At 24.9% G+C, this 25,084-nt stretch overlaps 2 protein-coding genes across 2 annotated transcripts; both read left to right on the top strand.

Annotated features, from left to right (window-relative positions):
- Positions 1-393: 393 nt before the first annotated feature.
- Positions 394-2,066, top strand: LOC127255380 (uncharacterized). Its single transcript, XM_051280885.1, has 4 exons — positions 394-729; positions 1,007-1,105; positions 1,181-1,251; positions 1,576-2,066. The coding sequence occupies exons 1-4, from the start codon at positions 565-567 to the stop codon at positions 1,850-1,852; spliced, it is 612 nt and encodes a 203-aa protein (XP_051136842.1). The 5' UTR covers positions 394-564; the 3' UTR covers positions 1,853-2,066.
- Positions 2,067-11,527: 9,461 nt separating this feature from the next.
- On the top strand, positions 11,528-12,614 carry LOC127255391 (ethylene-responsive transcription factor TINY-like). The gene has a single exon (XM_051280900.1). The coding sequence runs from the start codon at positions 11,863-11,865 to the stop codon at positions 12,562-12,564; it is 702 nt and encodes a 233-aa protein (XP_051136857.1). The 5' UTR covers positions 11,528-11,862; the 3' UTR covers positions 12,565-12,614.
- Positions 12,615-25,084: the final 12,470 nt, after the last annotated feature.

The following is a 25,084-nucleotide window of genomic DNA, read 5'->3' as shown; positions in this document are numbered from 1 at the left end:
TATAATACAAATATAACATATGAACTAACCCCGACGCCTCAGGTCACCTACCACATATGGTTCGCCTATTGTAATTTTTCCGTCGGACTATTTTGCAAAGTATTAGGTTCGGCCGACAGTTTATAAAAATATAATATATATATATATATACATATATAAAAGATGAACACAGAGAACACACAACAGCTAATTTTATCTCATACTCTTATACAGAACTTTGTTATTATAAAAAACCAACACAGTTTTCTACCTCTGCTGAATTGAAAAATGAACATGGCTTTTTCGCCCTAACCATCCCTACAATATATATATATATATATATATATATATATAGTGATCTTTTTTGGATTTAGAGCATCTATAGAACTGCTGCAGATAATTTGTGTGTAATTCACAATCAAATGTCGAAAATCGTCACTGTCAGTAAGTAAGCTTCACAGTAAAAAAAAACCAAGTATCATCTTTTTACGGCTGGAGCTTTTTTATTTGCGAGGAAACAAAACCCTATGAACAAACAGAGATAGGAATCAAATTAAACGATCAGATCGGTTCGAAAACATCGATATGGCCACAGATTCAAAATCGAGCAATTTGTCCAAGTCGAAGCCTGGCGGTGCAGACAAGCCATCGTCTTCAAAGCCCAAGTTCGATTCGAAGAAGAAAGTCGTCGAGGTATCAATCAAGACCGATTCCAAGCACAGATCCACCTCCACGACTGCCTCCAAAGTGGTATTTATCTGCAAGGATCGATTTTTAATTTTTAATTTTTAATTTTTTATTTTCTGGTGAATTTAATTTCTTGATGGGTAGATTGGGTTTTAGTGAAACAGATTTGTTGAATTTCCCCTTTCCCAATATAATTGCAAGAATCATTAATTATCGAATCTGAAACATGTCTGTGTGCGTGTGTTTTGAGTGTCGATTTGTTGAATTTCTTCTGCAAAGCTGAAATTGTTTCTCACAATCACCTCTAATGGAAATCGGACATGTTTTTAATCAAGCGAAGACAAAGAAAACATCGAAAACGAGCGTGAAAACCACAGCCAAAACCAGGGTGAAGAAGGTTTATTCCTTACCTGGCCAGAAATTCGACATTCCTGAGGAGGTCTGGATTTTGTTCTTCAAATGTAAAAATCGTTAATTTATTTCATCAATACTTATTTCCATCTACGATTTGCAGAGAGAGCCATTGAGGATATTCTACGAATCCTTGTCGAAACAGATACCATCGAGCGAAATGGCTGAGTTTTGGTGAGTTCTATCGATCAAATCTGTCGAATTTTACCACATTACATCGAGCTCGAATATTTCACCTTATCCATCACAAAGCAATGTAATAATCTTACAAAGCTTTCGAGCATTTATGAGTTCACATGATTACATTTTGTTGAGATATTTTAAATATTCAGATTTAAATTTAGTTGAGTCCATCGAATCTGTTCTATATTGTCAATATGTTGTCAATACATAGGTCTCTTATTTGGATGATCAATTTAGCGCAATTTTTCAGTTTCCATAAAATATTTTCACACATTTAACATCGTGTTGAATTGTTCGAATGTTTTACATTTTAAGGCTAATGGAGCACGGAATTTTATCGCCGGAGCGAGCCAAGAAGGCGTACGAGAAAAAACAGAGGAAGCAAAAGCAGGTCCGGATGGGCACTCCGGTAAAATCACCGCCCCCTCGTGTTCTTACAAAATCTGCGCCATCATCATCAGGTAAGACCGAGACATCGCAAAAGATGCAGTCAGCTCCGAAGATCAGCGACGTAAAGGCGAAGAAACGGATACAGAATGACTCAGACGACGACGACGATTTTGTGCTGAGCTACAAAAGGAAGAGAGCTTGAAGAGCCTCATGTTCGATTTCGGTGCAAAAATTGTCGAGGAAATGAAATTGAGACATTCTTTACTTATCAATTAATTATAGCAACTGTTCTATACGCGGAGCTATCGCTGTTTGTGTTGTTGTTCGTCGATTGTGTATGTCTATGTAATGTGGAACTTAAAAGTCGAATCGATTCGATTTGATCGGAACTGTTTATTAAAGGTAGCTCTTTGTTATGTTGTTTGTCTAATTTTTCGTGGACTTCTACCTGTCTTTTTAACGGTTTTAAACTGGCGGTTCAAATCAGAATCGCTAATATTTTGTCGCCAAAACTTGAGTTTTCTAAGGTTTGATCAATCTCATTATGTTGTAATGAAATTATTAGTTTGAGAGGCTAAACGTAGATCAGTTTGATCGAATTGGATAATCAAAATTTGTGATCCCTGCGAGGATCTTGATCACTTTATTGCAAAGTTGTGAATCATTTGCAAGTAATATAAATTCAATTAGCTATGATAGTGTTGTGACAGATTAAGGTCAATAATCGAATAATAAATAATAAAAATATAAAAAAATATACAAATTTACATGATTAACCAACAACAGGTTGATTGCGTCCACTCGGCACAAATGGAATATAAAATAGAAGGGATGACATATATATTTATTTTTCATTAAACATATTACATCAAATTAAGTTTAAAGAAAGTTGTGATCCTAGAATGCAAGAATCGCATGGTTTCTTCGTCTCCTGCAGGCCATCGTGCGACCATGTGATGGAACAGCCAAAAAAAAACCCCAGTGGGGTGGGGGGTGGGGGGTGGGTCATTGAATGGAGAAATTAAACTATACTACATCGATGGATCGACAGATAAATAACAAATTAATGAAAACCCCATTAATATAAGGAAGAAGAAATCATTTAAGACGACTTCTTCACGATGCACAGTGCATGGTGGACCTTCCAAGATATATATATATATATATGTTCGAATTCGATCGATCAAGAAGACATCGACGATGTTCGAACATATATATATATATATATATATTAGAGTTAGAGATAAGCAGTTAGTTATAAATACGTACGACAGTAATGTGTGGCAGCTCATCTCCTCCATTAATAGCTAGGTCAAGAAAGAGACTGATTCATTAATAAATTAATTACCAAGCTCGATATCATATACATATATATATATATATAGAGAGAGAGAGAGAGAGAGAGAGGGGTGGGGGGGGGGGGTGTCATTGAATCTCTGTAGGGGCCAACATGAATGAGAGTGCAGGGAGGCAGCAATCGTAATAAAAATCCCAACTTTGTGAGAACAGGCATGCAGGAATTAGGGTGGGCCAAAACACCGAACCGTCAAACTGGTGAATCGAACCAAATCGAATCGAATTTTTGGTTAATCGAGCAAATTCGGTTCGAATACAAATACTGCATATTTGATATTTGTTTGATTCGATTCGATTTCGATTTTCGATATTTTTTTCGGTTCGGTTAACCGAACCAAATATATTTATGCTATTATATTTTAAAATTTATATTAATAATTATATTTGGTTCAGTTGCAATTCGGATATTTGAAATATTTGCGAATATTTTTATTTAATTAGAGTTTTTTTTTTCCGGTTCGGTTCAAATTATTTGCAAATATTTTCAGTTAACTGAAAATTCGATTAACATAAATTTTTGATTTGGATACGATTCGTGAGTTCGGATATTCGTTCGATTTGATTCGAATATCAAATACCTGCGTATTTGTAAATATCTGAATCGTGGCTAACCCTAACACTATTCTAATATACAAGATTAAATATAAAAATCCGAAATCTCCAAACGTTGTCTACCTCACAGATGGTTTTCTATGATAATTTGTTTTATTGAATTTAATTTACAAATTATTAGATTTGATTAAACATTTACTAAGATACTAAGAATATACTCGAAAAATAACGATTGCGAATTCTAATTCTAATTTGTCATATATATATATATATAAAGATAAGATATAATCTCACTATGGATAATCGAGTTTGACTGATGACCACAAGATTGGTGGTTTGGTGGACCTTGTGACATAAGCTTGTCTTTCCATTTGACGTGATTTATAGGCTATTATGCTCTACACGGTATGGTCCTACGTAATATAATAATAATAAGAGCAATTTTTATTAAATTCTTTAATTTTAAATTTAATTTTCTATTTACTCACTATATATTAAATTCTTCTTTTTTACTCTATATTTTTATTAATTTATTAATTTTTATTTTTTATTTACTTAAAATTCTTATAATATACTTATTTATTTTATTTTATCTTATTAACTTCAATTTTATTTTTCTTTTTTTTTTTTTATTTTCACATATAAGCTTTAAATTTTACCATATAATTTCATTTTTTTTACCATTAAAAAATAAACAAATAGGTAGACAACAATATAAAAAATAAATAATTATAAATATATATATATATATATTTGCAACCCTTAAATAATAATATAAAATATTTATAGAAAAAATCAATGTATGTAATTATTAATTTTGCAAATACTTTTAAACAATAAGTAGATTAATTATATATATAAATACTTACAAATAAATATATATTTAAATGTGCTCAACTATTAAATTTTAATACAAAATATTTATAAAGAATATTAATCTTTGATTGAATAAAGTATAAATAAATTAATGAACATGTACTTTGAATATTTTGTATTGTTGGTCGCCATTTTGGAAAAATAAGAAATAATAAAATTGATAATTGTTACATAAATTAAGGGTTTTTATTACTAGAATTATAAATAAAATATTATTTTGAGGGCAAAATTGGAAGTTTATAGGTGAAAATATGTAAAATTATAAATGGGGAGTTGTAAAGAATAAATAGAGAGTTACAACGAACAAATATATAGATAGGGACGGACAAGGAAAACTATTTGCAAAATAGGGATTTTTGGAGAATTAACCATAGTAATAATAATAATAATAATCATTTGACTATTTGTAGAATATATTATCTTTGTCCGACTCTAAATGTCTCATTTATTTTTTGTGTGTTAATTTTTTAATATTAATTATTATATCAAAACGTGGTACAAATTAAGAAAAAATTACAAAAATACTTTTATTAGTATCTGATAATACTAATAGAATAATATTTGTACAAAAAAATTATACAAATATAAAGATATTTTTAATGTTAAATACAATAACGCGAAGGGAATACGTTTTATCATTTTTATTTGTCTAAAAATATGTATATATTTTCTTTGTTAGTAAGTTTAACTCCGCTGTAAATTGTAAATACCCTTAAAGTTGTAGTTATGAGCTAATTGTATTGATTTTTGATGTATTTGTTTTATATTTTTAATTTGAACCTTTTTTTTTTTTTTTTTTTTTTTTTTTGCTAATTAGGAAAAGTTTATTAGTAATATAAAAGTTATATTTTATATGAAATTACTACTTTTTTTGGTAGAAATATATTATATATTTTATGTGAGTATATATTTTATATTTTTATAATATTAATAAAAAATTTGTCAAATATATACTCCCCTCCTCCGTCCCTTAACAATCTATCTATTTTTCTATTTTGGTTCGTCCCATAACAAAGTATCAGTTTCTTTTTTAGTAATTGTACTATCTACCTAACATTACAAATACTCTTCTAATTTTTCAATATATTACATCAATGTCATTACATTTATATCATTCAATACTAATAGGGTTAATTTAGTCTTTTTACTTTTATTTCTACTTTATTTTAATATAATATTAATATTTTTAAAACTCTGTGTAAAAAGCAAATAGATATATAGATATGGTCAAAATAAATGACATTTTATTATTATCACATTAAAGTATAGACAGATTTTCTTATAAAATTTTTATATTAAAAAAAATATATAAGTTTCATTAATATTGATAAATGCATAAATTAACAATAAAACGTCAAATTCGGGTCCTATATGTTCTATAGTATAAATATATTTTCTCCGTCCCACAATAAAGTATCAATTTTTTTTTTATTTTAATCCGTCACATAACAAAGTATCAATTGTTTTTTTTAGTAACTGTACTATCTACCTAACATTACAAATACCCTTACGATTTATAATATATTATTACACAAATGTCATTACGTTTATATCACACATACTAATAAGGATATTTTAATTATTTTTACTTTATTCCTACTACATTCTAATATAATACTAATATTTTTAAAACTACGTAAAAAAAAACAAATAAATATTTAATTATGACACGGGAGGAATATTGTTTTTCCCTAATAGCAGTTATCTTCAATACTATTTTATACATTTAAATTTTTATAATAGTCTATAAAATTATTTGAGTAAGAAAAGTCATTCTAGATTAGCTATGTCTAGTAAATAAGATTAAAATTTATCTCAAGTCATTAGATCATTTTTTACATAGTTATTATTATTATTATTATTATTATTATTATTATTATTAAATTAAGTGTTGTGTTTAGAGTGTTTTTAGTATTTTGGTTTATTATAGAAATTTTTATAACTTCGAATTAATTTTTTAAAAAAAATATTTTTAGTAATTGAAATATCTGAAAATGTGTTTTTTTATGTAATATTTTAAATACAATAATTATATAATTTAATGTGCTTTTGTAGAAATATCTTTTTTTTATTCTTATATAATGTACTCTCAATGGTCCTAACAAACTACAAATTGGGTCTCATTATTTGGTCCATGCCTACAATTTTATTTATTATATTTTTTTAATGTATTTATTTTATCGTATACTTCTTCCATCCCATAATAATTTATCCATTTTTTCATTTTGGTCCGTCTCATATTCATTTTTTTTTAGTAATTGTACTATCTACATAACATTATAAATACCTTTCCAATTTTCAATATATTACACAAATGTCATTGCTTTTATACCATACAATACTAATAAGGTTAATTTAGTCTTTTTTATCTTTATTTCTATTTTTATTCCAATATAATATTAATATTTCTAAAACTCCGTGAAAAAAACAAATGGATATATAGATATGAGACGGAGGGAATATTACCTTTAATACATGTATTTGTTTTATTTTTTTAGTAATTGTATTTCTTATTTTTGTAAAAAAAAAAAAAGGCCATTATATTTTATACAATATTACAAATAATGTCATTAAAAAATAAATAAAATTAAAAATAAAAATATTTTTTCTTTCTATTTTTTCTATTACAGTATTACTTTTCACATCTCCTATCACTTTTTCTAAAAAAAATGATTAAGTATCTTAATCTCATTATAAATTTTCTAATTTAATTTTTTTTAATTTTAATTAATCTAATTAATCATTTTAATGTTAAACTATAACGATTTATATTATAAGTTAATTATTTTCACTAATAAATTCTTAATTATCTACTAATTATACTTATTTTAAATTCTCGTGTCTATGGTAACCAAGACACCTAATGTGGAACGGAAGTAGTATTATCTATAAACAGTTACATTTTCCGTCGATGGAGGGAATACTATTATTGTTATCATTAACCTTACACTATTATATTTACGGTTTCTTTAGTTTTTATTTGAATTTTAATTTAAATAATATTTTAATTTAATATGACTTGTTTTGTCGAATTTAATTAATTTATAAATTATTAAATTCAGCTGATAATGGTTTATCTACAGCGCACTCGAAAAATTAAAGATTAAAACTTATTACAATAGTTTTACTTATGTATGTTGTAATGTTATTGTAATATATATATATATATATATATAAATAGGGCTACAAATAAAACTGAAGCCATATAAACAGCAAAAATGGACAAATATTGGCCCACAGACAGCCACGAAAATTTAATTTCAAAGTAGACTAGATTGGGAATTTTGTCAGATCGTTTTGACCTAATTCACACAAAAAAAAATTAATTAAAAAAACATTTATATAATATTTTAAATAAAAAATGGATAATTAAATTATAACTTTTTAGAAAAAAATATAGTATGATTAATAATATATAAAAATTATATATATATATATTAAAAATCGTATAAAAAAAAAATTATTAGTTGAACAAATTCATACTCTATGGCTGGTTTTTTTTATATAATTGGGAACTGTGTTGATTTAATTTTTTTTAAAGAAAATAAATTTTAAAATGGGATATACTTTTATGGGTATTGGAATAAAAAATTATATATATTTTTTCTTTTATTTACTATAAATTGTATATTCGAAAAGTATGTAACCTTTTTTTAAATTTTTCTATCCCTAATTATCAATTGATAATTTTACAATATCGACTGTCTAATATCACGTACAAAAGTAATAATAGCACAATTGGAATATAAATATATATATATGGGCTTGTCCACTTTGTATTTTTAAAATTTTAAATATATACTTTCTCCGTCTATCTCTAAGGGTCTTATTTACCTTTTGCGCCGTAGTACTTAAGATTAAAAATATTTTTATATTTATATAATTATTTGTACAAATATTCTTTTATTAGTATTATAAAATACTAATAAAACTATGTTTGCAACTTTTTTTTAATTTGTACTACGTTTTGATATAATAATTAATATTGAAATATCAACATGCAAATAGTACGAATATTGTATTTTTTTATATTAGATATAAAGAATTATATTGATAATATCAAAATTAATATTTTGTCTTAAATTATTGATCTTTTATGAATAAATAATATATATATATATATGTTAATATGTATATATATATTTTTTTATTTTTTGTAAATTTTAACATATGTATATATATATATATTATTTACTTTTTGTAAATTAATATTTATAAAAAAGTGTTACTAAAAATATATGGACAAACTCGTGGTGTGTGTATGTCCTCACCGTTGGATCGAAAGTGATGATGATCGTTGATGGGTTTGTCTCCACCCTAATATTTGTCGACAGTATCACAAATAAAATCTCCCACATATATTATTATATTCAATTATTATTTTACTTCCATTTGACAAAATAATAATAATAATAATAATAATAATAATAATAATAATAATATACTATTTTTTAACATATTATGGAAAAATGATATATCTGTCTAGTTAGGCTAGTCTAGTGTGAGAAACGAGTCCTAGAATAAATCACAATTAATTGGACCCATTGGCTGAATATATAAATATATATATATATATTGAAATATTCTTTTATAAATATAAATATTTATTTATTTATTTATTTAAGTTGGAACCAACTCCAGCATTGTCCACATTATTACCACTGTGAATACCTCTAATATATATATAAATATAAGAAATTGAATTCTCTACCAATATAATTTCAAAAACTCATCATAATTCAAATTATATTATTTTCAAAACAGCTTATTAATTAAAATTTCAAAACACATAATACAATATTATATTATATATATATATATATATCAATTTACTACTTCAGATGGTAAATTTATTTCACTGAGATTGACCTATATTTATTCAGGATTCAATTAATTGTAAGAGGCTTTGATAGTTACCATCATTTATTATATATAAATAGGTAATGGGGTGGGTAAAATAAATCTATCCTTCCTACCCTAGCTCAAATTGGTGTGTTACTTACATTTAATTTAATTTAATTTAATTTACATTGTGTGTATAATATATATATATTTAAATATATATTGTATAATATTTATGCCACCGGTTAATTTCAAGAAATATTAAGCACAACATGGCTGGTGAGCCCATTAAAAAAATTCATTGCTATGCTTTGAAGTATTTGGACATTTTAAAGGTATTGCATTTATTTATTTTTTAAATAATAATAATAATAAAATATTTTAATTTGATGCTTTATATGTATTTAATGTATTGTATTTAATGTATATATTATATATTGAATGAGAATTAAATTTTAAGAAAAAAAATATATTTTATTTCAATTATTATATAGTGTGAAAATATAAACAATAATATTCTCAACCATGTAAAAAATAAGTGTAAATTTTTATTTTTTATTTATTTTTTTATGACCTAAGAATCTCATTGCTATTCTTTAAGTGCACTCTAAGTAAACGTCAGACCGAATTTAATAATTTATAAATTAGGACTAGAAAGCTAGTCATACTAAGCTAAACATATATAACTTGACCATAGGTACTTGAAATTTTGTCTTATTATTATTATTATTATTATTATTACCTAAATCTTTTAATATTTTTGAATCGATCATTGATTATATATATCATCATAACCTGTCGAGCACGCGACACGTATTGATAAAGATTTATGTTTTGTTGATTGGATTTGAATCTTGCTGATCGATGTCTAAATATTGTTGAAGGCGATATATGTACACTTGACGTTGATATGTATGTAGTGATTTTGTTAACCATAAAAACATGGCGTTATATATAATTAATGAATAAAAATATCGAATGCACTCTCGGTTAAACTTGACGAGTAATGTGTTAAATAATACCCGGTTATTATATAAGCTAATTTATTTTGAAAAATATTTGTAATTATTTATATTGTGACTATAGTCATATATATATATAATTTATCGAATAAATATACTTATAAACTATATAAAATATTGAATTAAAATGCAAATGTACTGTTGAATTATGTGAATTAATATATGCTTTCAAGAATAGGAAGCCCAAAATAGTTGATCCACTTTGTAAAACTACTGTTACTTGTCAAAACAAAACAAAGAAATGTACTCCCTCCGTCTCACATACCATGTCACGTTGCTGTTTTCGTTTCTGTCCGTCTCACATACTATGTCACTTTCCTTTTTTGAAAAATTATTATACACTTTAATCTCATTTTAAATTTTTTAATTTATTTTTTTAAATTTTAATTAAACTAATTAGTTATCTTAATCTTAATTTATAATTATTTATATTATAGGATAATTATTTTCACTAATATATTTTTAATTATCTACTAATTACGTCCCTTCTAAAATACCGTGTCTACAGTGTAACAGACACGGTATGTGAAACTGACGGAGTATATTATAGTTTTTTTTTTAAAAAAAAAAAAATTGAAACTGAAATTAATATTATTCATTTTGCAACTTGTTAAATAAAATATATTTTTTATATAAAATATCAAATCAAAATACTATTTAAATAAAAATTCAAATTACAATTGAATAAGTCCGTAAATTTAGAGAAATTGCTAATACACAGATTAAAAAGTTTTATATGTATGTATATGTATATGTATTTATATATATGTATACATATAATTGTATTAACCTAATTAAAGAACCTATGTTAAGTGCAAATATAGAAAAATGGAATTTAACCCAAGTAGCATTAATATAATGAGTCGACAGCCCATTTCACACATTTCAAATTGGCTTTCGAAGAAGATGATGATAAGGGGGGAATAAATGAATAGTAATGTTGACAGAGCCAGAGAGTTAAATAGGTAAAACCAGAGTGAGAAAGATATATACATATACATATACATACATATATATATATCTCTAGAGAGAGAAATAGAAAGAGCTTCCAAAAGGGTCGAAAATATTAAATGAGGGGTAGCGTGGTGTGTTATAGAAGGGGACCCCATTCGACTACACCCTCTTTCAAGAATGCCCCATTTCTTCAATGGGACCCCCCCTCTCTCTCTCCTCCCCCCCCCCCCCCCCCCCCCCCCCCTCTCTCTCTCTCTAAATATGAAGAAGATGAAGAAAATGGGGTTTGGTTGGGTTGGGTAGATCTTTTAAGGGCAACCCATTTGTTCATATTCTTGTACTATATATTCCTTCCATTTCTCTTCTCAAGCTTTTCAACAAGTTTCTTTCTTTCTTACACCTCCAAGAAAACCCCCTTTCTCTCTCCTCTCTCTCTATCTCTCTCTTCTGTTTAGGGCAAAAATCACTCCCAAATCCGGACATCTTTCCTAGTATGGAAATGTAAGAATCACACATGCACAAAAAGCCCTAAAAACTCAGACTTTTAGATTTCCATTTATAGAAACGCAAAAAAAAAAGAAAAAAAGACATCTTTGGTAATTTGATTTTTATGATGAGCCTCCAAATCCCTAATTCCGACGCCATATCTGACGTCACCTCATTCTTCTCATTCGCCTCTTCTTCGTCTTCCTCCTCCGGCGGCGGCGGCGCCGCCAAGCAGATTAAGAGAATTCGAGATTCCGGCGACGGCGGCGCCGCCGCTAGCAAGCACCCGGTGTACCGGGGCGTACGTATGCGGAATTGGGGGAAATGGGTCTCCGAGATCCGGGAGCCCCGCAAGAAATCGAGGATATGGCTCGGGACCTTCTCGACGCCGGAGAAGGCGGCGCGTGCTCACGATGTGGCGGCGCTGAGCATCAAGGGCGCGTCGGCGATACTCAACTTCCCCGAACTCGCCGCCGCCTTGCCGCGCCCGGTGTCCCTCAGCCCCCGCGACGTTCAGGCCGCCGCCGCGAAGGCGGCGGCGATGGAGAACTTCGGCGGCCTGTCTTCCCCGTCGTCTTCTTCATCGTCGTCGTCAATGTCGTCTGTGGTGTCGTCCTCCGGCGACTTGTCTGCCACGTCAGAAGAACTGAGCGAAATCGTTGAGTTACCGAGTCTGGCCGAGTCGTGCTTCGACTCGGTGGAGCTGCGGAACGACTTCGTGTTCGCCGACACCGCCGCCGGTTGGCTCGACGGCCCTCCGCCACCGTGGGACGAAGGCGACGTCGCCATCTCCGGCTGCTTCGAAACCCTGCTGTGGAATTATTGAACACCTCACAAATCAATTTGTTTAATTAGATCATCATGGATTTGTGATTAGTTTTTTTAATTTGTTCTGTTGCTGTGATTTAATTAATTTAGGAAGAAATGAAGAATCGAATTAAATTAAAAAGCCCTTTTAATTTTATTTTTATTTTTTGCAAAGGGCAAAAAGGATTTATTTATTTATTTATTTTTAATTTGGACTATGATTTATATGATCATTTCATTTTATTTCGTTCTTGAAAATCACTCTGCCAGCTGTCAAAGTGAACCCTTCTTCTTCTTCTTCCTCCTCTCTTCTCTTCTTCATGAATCTATTAATCTAACAGCTGTAATTTTCTTACACCTCATAAAAATTCTTTCTTTCTCTCTGTAAAATTGATGCTTTTGTTAGAAATTAATGGAAATTTTCAGTTTGACATGAAAATTTTTCAGATTGAGTTGAAGTTTTTTCTGCTTTTCTGCAGGACTGGTAAGAGTTTTATTATTTCTCGAAAAGACAAACCAAATTAAAGCAATTAGTTTTACCGCATAATTCAGAATATTTTTTTTTTTTTTTTAGAAAAAAAGACGAAAATATTTTTATTAGTATGTTGTAATATAAATGTGATGATATTTGTGTAATATATTATAAATTGGAAGAGTATTTATTATATTAGGTAGGTACTACAATTATTAAATTAAAAAATAATATTTTATTTTGAGACGAAAGAAAATGAAATCGATGTTATGGGGATTGAGAAAGTACTATATTTCTTTATTAATTTAAAAAATTATTCTCTCATGAGTCATGTCTTTTACATTATAGATACAAAATTTGAAAAGGGATATAATCAATAAATTATTAAAAAATGTATTAATAAAAATAATTATAATATAATACTCCCTCCGTCCTATAACAAAATATCCATTTTTTCATTTTAGTCCGTCTCATAACAAAGTATTCATTTTCTTTTTTAGTAACTGTACTATCTACATTACATTACAAATATTTTTACAATTTACAATATATTATACAAATATCATTACTTTTATATCACATATACTAATAAGGTTATTTTAGTCTTTTTTACTTTATTCATACTATATCCTAATATAATATTAATATTTCTAAAACTACGTAAAAAAGCAAATGAATACTTATTTTTTGGACGGAGGAAGTATTAATAATTATAGATTAAATAATTAATTTCATTTAATTTAATTTAAAAATTATATATCAATAAATTTAAAATATAATTCAATTGTAATTTTTCCAAAAAATGAGTTAGAAAATACAGACTACAACAGAAATATGAACTGAAAAAATATGGAACAGGAGTATTTTAAAAAGGATTTTATTTTTAATGATTATATAGCATAAAATAAATATGAATTCATAAATTGATCTTCTCTTTAATCATTTTTATATATAGATATTTTTTCTATTTATTAAATGTTAAAAACTTTTGAATGTGTTTAGTCGAGAGATTTTATCTTTTATTTTATTATTTTAATTTTTTTTTTCTATGAAAATATCAAATCAAACACTCATTTTTTATTTATTTTATTACATTAAAATTTAATTTTTAATTCAAAATATCACATCAATACATATTTATATCACATCAAACAACTATTTCAATTTAAAATTTTACTATTCAAAACTGTTAAAATATTTTGCGGAAACTTTAAAGGTTGCATTATTAATCATCATAATAAGGAGCGTAAAACAAACTCAATAGATTCAGATCTAACTAACATAATCTAATGGATATAACCAAATCTAAAACCAAATATCGAAAATTTCTCCATAAAAATCAAAACAAAAAACCATAATCTTACAAGTAAACACACTCTTTGGGTGTGTTTGTTTGAGGGTTTGGATTTTGAGTTGTGATTTGAACAGTAAAAATTTTGAATTTGCATAGTTGTATGATGTGATATAAATAGGTGTTGATGTGATGTTTTGAATGTAAATTGATTTTTAGTATAATATAAAAAAATGAAAATAGGTGTTTGATTTAATATTTTTTTGAGAAAAAAAATAGGATGAATAGTGGAAATCCAAACAAATCCCTCAAACAAACACACCCTTTGTGTGTTTGTGAGTTTGGATTTTTGAATAATAAAAATTTGAATTTAAATAATCGTTTGATATGATATTTTAAATATAACATAAATTTATTGTATGATATAAAAGAGAAAATTAATTATTTGATTTGATATTAAAAAAAATTTAAATAATAAAAATCCAGAAAAGAATATTATGCATGAGTTTTATATAAGGACAAGTAAGATAATAAATAAATAATTTTTATATCGATGAGTCAATTCTAACTTTTATTTGCCAACTTATTCGATATCACACAGTTGCAAGTTGCAACAACATATTGTATATTGTATCTATCGATTTTTATTTTTATTTTAAAGCTTACTGGAAGAAAAGATTATTTTTGTAACAAAATATTTTATGTTTCTAAATCTACTTTTTTCGTTACTAATCATATTAGAGACGGAATTAGAAATAAATTACGTTAGCTACTTGAACTTTAGGGAAGAAATTCCGTTACAAATATATTATTTTTTTTTTTGTAGTGGCTAATAATACATTTTGTAAAAAAAATAAAATGTTACGTTCTCTATTTGCGATTTACCGAATTAAATAAAGTCCTTTGTCAATTTTTTATTTTTATTTTCTTAGTGTTAAACATATTAATTTTTATGTATTTATATACAATTTGCCTCGTTCCTTTAAAACTATCTAAATTCATATATAATTATGTCATTATTTTTTATTTAAAATTATTAGTTAAATATTAAATAAATTATAACATTTTGATCTCCCGAAATTTAAATACTAGTTTCGTCACTGTCCACAACTATTCATCTGTTAGTTTGCCTATTTTGAATTAGATTGTTGATATCCTATTGTTAAAATCTTGTAAGAACATCGGGTGTGTTTGTTTTGTTAAATGGTAGAAAAGGAAAAAAAAATTACGTGAAATATAAAAAATTGTGTAGAAAATATAAAAAATAATGAATATGTATAGTGTATTAATTTTTTTCGAAAAAATATGTGTGAAAAAAATAGAAAGAACACACCCCATCAATTTAAAATGCATGAGTAGTGTAGCAGCTGCAAATTCCCACATCATAAAAAAATAAAAAATAAATGATATGTAAATTGAAGTTTTCAATTGTTGTTTGGTGTATATAAGTAGACTTGGATTGAAATTTCCAAACTTAAGTCAATGGCTAGTGTATTCTTTTATATTTTTTTGGTCCATCATATTTAGTCTATTTTGATCCTATACGAATATTAAAAAAAAATAACTATTTCACTAAAAAAATAGAAAAATAAAAATATAGTTAATTGTATTTTTAAATTAATAATTAAAGAGAACGAAGAAATATAAGATAATAAAATTGGTGTTATTTGTTGTAAATGAGGGCTAAATGGAATATAATAATTAAATGGTGATTTTTTTATTTTTTTTAACTTAGCCAAATATAGTAATGTGGTAAATTTAACGAACGTAATAAAAAAATAAAAAATTAACTGATATAGTGAATATATATATTGGGGGAGTTGACACACAATTATTGCAAATTATTATGTTTGGCTATGAATTTATCCAAAATACATTAGAAGAGTAGTGTCTGTGGATTCCCATGTTATAAAAAAAATTAAATAAATTAAATTAAATTAAATTAAACCATTTGATAATTTGTTGAATAGCATAAAACATCAATATCTCGTTGTAAATAACTGCTTAAATATTGTTAAATGAAAATACTTTTATTTTGTTATTAGAGACTAGTAACTACCGGTTACATTTGCAATGTTTGCAATATAACCTATAAAAAAATGAAATTGACTGAAAAAATGTCTGGCTGTTGTGACATGCATCAATATACTACATATTATAGTGAAACAATAATATTTAGACTTATATTTTTTGTGATTAAATAAATACACATCATGTCATTCAATATTGTGCTTAAATATTTGGTACAATTTTAATAAAATTGAATAATAATTTTCAGTCAATATTTATTTATTTTTTTATATTAAAAATGTATGAAAGAATGATGTACATTAAAACAATCAAAAAAAAAAAAAGTATAAATTTAAACGATGAAAAGAGATAATTTTATTGTATTTACTAAAAATATAATGTTTTTAATACAAAACATCAAAGTTAACAATTATTTAGCTCAAAAACACAATTCAAAAGACAAAACGAGACAATATACAGGTTTGTTCACCCAACATTTTATAAATATATTATCAAAACTATATTATTTACGCACATTTACACAATATATATAATTTTTTATTCATTTAAAAAAATAAATTAACATTCAATACAAAATATTATTTTTTATATTATGACATAATTCCTCGTATTTAAGATAAGATATACTAGTACCAAAAATAGTGTACAAATATACAAAGTGAACAGACTATGTTCTTTTGAAGTTTCATTATATCTTTTTTCTTTTGATTTTTTTTTTTTTAACAATAATTTAGACTTATATTTTTTGTGATTTAATAATTTATTTTTATAGAGAAGAATCACTAAATCTTTACACTAATAAAATTTATAATCACACTTAAAATGGGGAAAATTGCAAGATAATATCTCTCATGAATACTCAATTATTACTTTTGTCCTATATTTATCTAGCTGATAAAATATATCTCACATTTTTGCAAAAGTCACTATTTCTATCATCTGGCCGGGCGTGATCGCGCGTAACGGCGCGTGGTGTGAATGTCACACGCGGACAAATGATATAAATTGTGACTTTTGTAAACATGTGTAATATATTTTATCAGCAAGATAAATACATGACAAAAGTAATAATAGAGTATAAATATGAGATATTTTTTGCAATTTTCTTCGTAAAATGAGATAACCAAAATATATAATCACAAATTAAATGCATAAGCTTTGAACATTCAACTTCAATTTACTATGTCCATCTACTTTGTTAATTTGGTCTCTACAAATCTGTGATATAAGACAAATATATACAAAAAAAGACAGAGATCCAACCACCTCTTAGGGCATAATATTTAAAGTAGTCCCACACCTATGTCTTTATTTTTCCATTTTAAAAGTTTTATTATATTTAATATGTATATTTATATATTTTTATTCAATACATTAATAAAAATTTTAAAATCCACTTTTTATGTCCAACTCTAATTTGTCCGATCAATTTAGAATTGACAATTATATATAAAAGTAAATATATTATGAAAATTTTATGAAAGGAGTAGTTGATAAAAATTAATATACTAAATAAAAAAAATAGAAAATTTATTATTTATTAAAATAGAGATAAAATTTATGGGTGGATAAAACATTTTTATATAAATAAACTATAAATAAGTTTGACGGAGAGTCATAAACAAAAAGTTAAAATAATTTTGACGGACGAAAAAATATCATTTATTAAAAACATGCATTGTTCCAAAGTTGAATACATTTTTTAAAATAAAATGAAATAATTATTTTCTTTAATAAAATTATCTGGAAAATTATAAAGTACGATTTTTTTGGTGTAATCACACTATTTTTACTCCTCTGTCTTATGTAATTTGGGTGTATTACTGTAAACACGAGAATTTATGTAAAGTATAATTAGTAAGTAATTAAGAAGTGTATTAGTAAAAATAATTATTATTTAGTAAAAATATTATAGATTAGGATTAAGACAAGTAAATAGTTTAATTAAAATTAAGAAAATTATAAAATTTAAAATTTAAAATGCGATTAAAATGTATAATTATATTTCCAAAAATAGAAAGGACAAGTTATGCGGGACGGACGAAAATAAAAAATAGGAATAAATTATATAGGACGGAAGGAGTATTAAACTATGTGATTATTATCTATAAATATATATATTGTACGTGTTTTTAGAATTTCAAAGAGTTTTGAATATAATAAAAAATTGAATAAAATCTATTTAATGTGTTAAAAATAGATTTAAATAATTGAAATATATATATATATATATATTTCGGGTTATTGTTGGGTTTTTATGTATTTAGTATTATCATGATCATTTTTCCTTTTACATTTAAAAAAAATAATAAATTCAATGAAATAGCAATTAAAAATTTGAAGTGATCATTGAAACTTACTCCCTCCGTCCTATATAATATGGGTCTATTACCGTAGATACGAGAATTTAGGTAAAGTATAATTAGTAAGCAATTAAGAAATATATTAGTAAAAATAATTATTATTTAGTAAAAATAATTATAGATTAAGATTAAGATAACTAAATAGTTTAATTAAGATTAAAAAAATTTAAATTTTAAATTTTAAAATATGATTAAAGTGTATAATTAATTTTCCAAAAAAGTAAAGGACAAATTATGTGGGACAGACGAAAATAGAAAATATGGACAAATTATATGGGACGGAGGAAGTATTAAATACTAATAATTAAAAAATAAATAAATTCTTGAACTACGTTGGTACACAAATATAAGTGAATAATTTTTATCTCCCATTGAGCAGATCAAAATTAATTATTTTTATTATAAACGTATCGATTCATTATTGCCCTTGCATGCATCTTTTCTTGTCTGCCCATAATAATAATATATATTCATGCATATTTATATATACTGATTTTTTATTTTTTTTATATTCCGTTGGTCCGGTAAAATTATATAAATTTATTTGACACGAAAATTAAAAAACAATAATATTTCAGTATTAAAATAAAATAGATAAAAAGTAAAATTAGGGTATTAATTATGAAAATTTTATTAAATTATTTATAAAAAATATTGGAGTAAGTATACAAAATATTGACAAATTGATTATTATTTATTAAAGTAAGAATAATGATTAAAATTGTATACCAATAAAGCTGTTTATTATAAAAGAAATAATGACATAATTTTGGTTGGAATATTTAAAATATCACACTAATATCTATTTATATCATGTTAAACAACTATTTTAATTTAAAATTTTATTATTCAAAATCTAAATCTCCAAATAAAACAAACACAATGAATAATTATTATTATTATTATTATTATTATTATTATTATTATTATTATTATTATTATTATTGTGTATGTTGAAAATAATTTTGGCACACTATATATTTCAGGTATACCAAAAACATTTCAATATACTAAAAAAATTGATATATATATATATCAAGACTATACAATATCACAAAGATTTAAAAATTATATATATATATCAATAAAATTTAAATAATTCGATTTAACAACCATATCATATTGAAAATATTTCAATACTCCAATATGATATGTTCATATATCAAAATTTTTGATATTTTATCTAATCTAAACATTCAGTTCTTGGTCAGCCACAACAAACCTCATCTTATCTTATTACATCATTAATAAAAAAATTATTATTATTATTATTATTATTATTATTATTATTATTTCCCAAGACTGCCAAATTTTGGTTGGTTATTTCAATTTTCAATGTTGGCAGATTCTGTTTATATGGTCAATAAAATGGTGAGGTTGGCTGGAGGAAGATAAGATTTTATTGAAATAATAATGAACATCATTGCCACTACCATTAAAAAAAAATATATATATATATATATTGAAATTAATTAACCCATCCGTCACAGAACTATAGCTTGAGTTATATTTGACACGATATTTAAGAAATATTGATATTATATTGGTAGCGAGTAAAAAGTGTTTATAAAAGACTTTTTTGCCATTGAGAATGTATCAGTGTAAAAAGTAGTGACAATTGTGTAATAATAATAAAAAAAGTAAGGATAGTTTTATAGTGATATGATTATTTATGGAAAAAAGACTATTGTTTTGAGACGGACAAAAATGGTAAAGAAGACTATGATATTGAGACGGAGAAAATATTTAAATATGTTTGATACTCAGGAATCCTGCAATAGTATAAAATTCGATATATATATATATAATTTGTTAAGGCTCAGTTTATGTAAATATTTAAATATTTTTACATTATTTATCAATATACATTTTTAGATGTCAATGTTTTGGGTTTAAATTTTTAATGGAAACTGCTATGATATAAATATGTAATGATTGATATTTTAAATGTAAGATTAAATTTAGTATAATAGTTTTTGTATTTAAATTACTCATTTATTTTTTGTGTCAGATTAAGAAATAATAATATCTTATTAGTTAGTAAAAGTGTGTAAAATGATTTTATTATTTTTACCTTTGAATCTATAATATTATGATTATGAGTTTACCTCCGGACTATTAAATCATTTCTTACATGACAACATTATTTTGACTAATACGAAAATAATTATACAACAATATTTGGATATAGGAATACTAATATACATATTTATAATTTGAGCAAAATAATATTTACATAAATTTTTACACCTCCAATTTATTAGTACTTTCTCTGTCTATTTTTTAATGTCCTAAGTGATATTTAGGGCGTGTTTGGCAATTAGCTGATAGCTGATTCAATTAGCTGGTTTGATTAGCTGATTCGATTAGCTGTTTGTATTAAAATGTTTGGTAAAACAACTATTTGATATTAGCTGTTTATACGTAAAATGACAATTGAGGACATTTTTATTTTATTCTTGTTTCTAATATATTCAATTATATTTTTTTGAATTTAGAATGTTTAAAATTTTTTGTTATTAGTTATTGAAAATTGTAAAAGTGTTATAAAAGTATTTATTTTTATTACAGTTAGATTTAAAAAATAATATATTTTTATTAAAATATATAAATAGTTTTTTTTTATTGAAAATGATGTAAAATATAAAATAATAAATTTTTCATGTATATATTTATTATGTTAGTTATCGATTAATTCATTATATTTATAATTTTCAATAAATTTAATTTATTTTTAGTATAAAATTTATATAATGTAATTTTAATAAAAAATAAATTATTAATATTTATATTTTTTATTTTATGTTGATTTTAATAAATTTATATATTTTACAATTAAAATAATTTTTATATAAAAATTAATTATTTTAAATTTATAAAAGTAAAACTATAATATAATAAAATATTCTAATATAATTAATAAATAATCAAATTATATTTATTTTGTGTAAAATTTATAATAAATTTTTAAGGACATATAAGGAATAAAAAATTTTTTACAGAAAAAGCTATTTCAAAACGCTGGTAAGTTAGCTTTTCAGAAATTAGCTTTTTGGGTCCAAAAAGCTATTCCAAAAAGCTAATTTACCAAACACCTAAATTAGCTTTTTGACTAGTCAAACAGCTAAAAGCTATTCAATAAGCTAAAAGCTTTTCAAAAAGCTATTTGTCAAACACCCCCTTACACTTTTTTTAGGTAATTAGTTTTTTTGTTGTAAATTGACAAAATAGTTCTTTATTTTGTGTATAGATATAAAAAAGATAAATAAAGTAAGGGTAAAAAAGTAAATTACATATATAAAAATAGAAATAGGATAATCATTTTTTAGACGTTCCAAATAGGAAAGTAGAATATTAGTTTGTGGACGGGAGTATTATTTAATTTCATCGCACCCAACTTAATTTATGACATTTTGTTAATATTTTGCATAAATTAAATTTTATACTCCCTCTGTCCCATAACAAAGTATCCATTTTTTCATTTTAGTCCGTTACATAACAAAGTATCCAATTCCTCTTTTAGAAACTGTACTATTTACCTAACATTACAAATACCCTTACAACTTACAATATATTACACAAATGTCATTACCTTTATATCACACATACTAATAAGGTTATTTTGATCACTTCTACTTTATTCCTACTATATCCTAATATAATACTAATATTTTTAAAATGATGTGAAAAAGCAAATGGATAGTTATTTCTGGACGTAGGGAGTATATTATATTGTAAGGAAAAATATAAGCTAAGATGGGAAAGTCTTTGAAGGTTGATCACAAATTGAATGCTTCCTTTTTATTCTTTTAGTGAAACTTTGACCACCTTCATAAATCAAACATTCATTTTTATAACAATTGACAACATGCTCGTCTTAATTTAATTTAATTTTTTTAAAAAAATAAAAATAAAATTATTTACTATGCAATTATTATAATTTTTATAAAATTATATATATATATATTTTTAGTCACTCTATGTATAGTTTGTTTGCTTTTTTTTGTTACTACATCTTTACAGTTTTCTTAATTTGTACCACATTTTTATATAATAATTAATATTGAAAGATGAACACGTAAAAAGTAAATGAGACTTTTAGAGTCTGACGGAGTTAATATAAAATATTATATTATGTAAAATAAACAAAATAAAATCAAAATAAAAACACATAAAATTAAATTTGTCATTTTTAAATGCAAGAAATATCAAGTATTTTATTTATTGCATAAAATAAAATTATTTTAAAGATTTTACAATATTTATTTTATATAAATATGGGAAAACCAATAACATGTGATTATTAGTTGTCGTTTTTTTTTTATGAGAAATATATTTCATATAGAATTTAAATATATATATATTGTCTTGTCATATATATTTCCCCTAGCACCCTTTTATAACTCGTGGTCCATTTCCTTTAATTCTAATTTTATTTATATATAATTATTACATATAAATAAAAGGGTCCATTTTAAAATTATTTTAAAACAAGGCAAAATTTTTCTTTTTTTCTTTTTTTTTTTTTTTTTTTTTTTTTTATGATGTGAGAATCCACAGCCGCTACCTGAAAGAGCGGACTAGGTAAACCCCCGACCGAACCTAATACCCTGCAAATCAGGTCCGATGAGAAAATCACACTAAACAAACTACGTGTGACAGGTGACCTGAGCTGTCGGGATGACAAAATTTCATTTCATTTCATTTTGGACAATTGTGGGTCAATGTTATCATCTAATCATCTTTTCTTCACAGACAAAACACACTTTTGAGTTGAAAGTTATATAAAAGTGTATTATTATTATTTCTCTTTTTAAGTCGGCCACTCAATATATCAATATATATATATATATATATTATCAGAATATTTTTACATGTAATTCAAAGTTTATTTAAAAAAATGAATATGTTATATATATATATAACGATTTTTTGCAAACAATATAATATTATTTATAGTATATGATTGAACCCTATTAAAATGGATTTAAAGATAAAATTGATGATAATTATGATAATGGTCTTGAAAATTTATAATTTTTGTAGGAAATTTTTAGTATTAAAACTATTAATTATATTCTCATTATTTAAAATTTTCATAATTAATCTTTCTTTTGTCATCTCCTCACTTTATATTAATCATCGTATTAGCAAAAAATAGACAAAGCTTCCCTAGAATAGCTTTTCTCGACGACTACGCGATTTGTAGTCTAATGTGTAACCGAATAATAGTGACCGTAAATTTCACACATTTATATATATAAAATATAATGGGTAAAATCAACGAATATTTAGGCAAAAATAATTAAATAAATAATGGTAGTTTGAATTTTTAAAATATATATGCATATATAATGCATGTAGACTTGTTCTAGGTCAAATTACAATGTATCACAGCAACATGTTGGTAGGGTGTGTTCTTTTGTGGTTTTAAATGTTTTTTTTTTTTTTTTTGAAATAATATATAATATATATTTAAGTTAAATGAAAATAAAAGAAAATAAAATATTACAGCAACATTGTTTGCAATCTAACGTAATGAATGACGACAGGTGGACTAATTAATAGAAATATATATATATATATATTTAAAAAAGATATTGCATTTTCATTGAAAAATAATTTAAATATAATTGAGGATCATATATAATTATCTCATGATGTAACGCCTAAGAATGTGCCACAAATAATCAAAAATATTTCATCATCATGCACCTGCCAAATTATATATATGCTTCCATTTGGTACAATTATTTCTATCTATCTATCTATATATGTATATATATATATATATTATATAATTTTTTTATTATATATATATATATTTTTTTCAACAGTACTAAGAACACTGGGGCCAGAATCGACCTGTTGTTATCTGTGTTAATTTGGTACAATAATATATATATATATTATATATAAAATAAAATAAAATAAATATACATTTTCTAAAGAGCTAGAGTCAATTTAGTCGTATCATAATATTATTGTCCACAATGGAAATTTGGTATACTTTTATTGAATTCAATAAAATGTAACAGAATATAAATAGTACTGATTGTGTTTAGATAATACCTTCGGAATATAACTGTTCTTGGGGACTGTGTTTGTTCATACTCCCTCCGTCCACAAGAAAAGTATATAATTACTTTTGGCGCGGTGTTTAAGAAATAATAGTATTTTAATTATAGTGGGTAGTTAAAAGTAGTGTAATGACATTTTTGCCCTTGCTTTTTGGTGTAAAAGTAATGATGTGATGTAAAGTAGGGGTATTTGTGGAAAAAAGTAAGATATTTAATAAAATGTTTACTTTGTAATTGGACGTCCCAAAATAGAAACATGTATACTTTCTAACTGGACGGAGGGAGTATTTTTTAATATATAT

Source organism: Andrographis paniculata, unplaced genomic scaffold (assembly GCF_009805555.1).
Source record: "Andrographis paniculata isolate CXL003 unplaced genomic scaffold, ASM980555v1 Contig54END, whole genome shotgun sequence".
In the NCBI taxonomy this organism is placed as follows: Eukaryota; Viridiplantae; Streptophyta; class Magnoliopsida; order Lamiales; family Acanthaceae; genus Andrographis; species Andrographis paniculata.
This window is presented reverse-complemented; position numbering and strand designations above follow the sequence as displayed.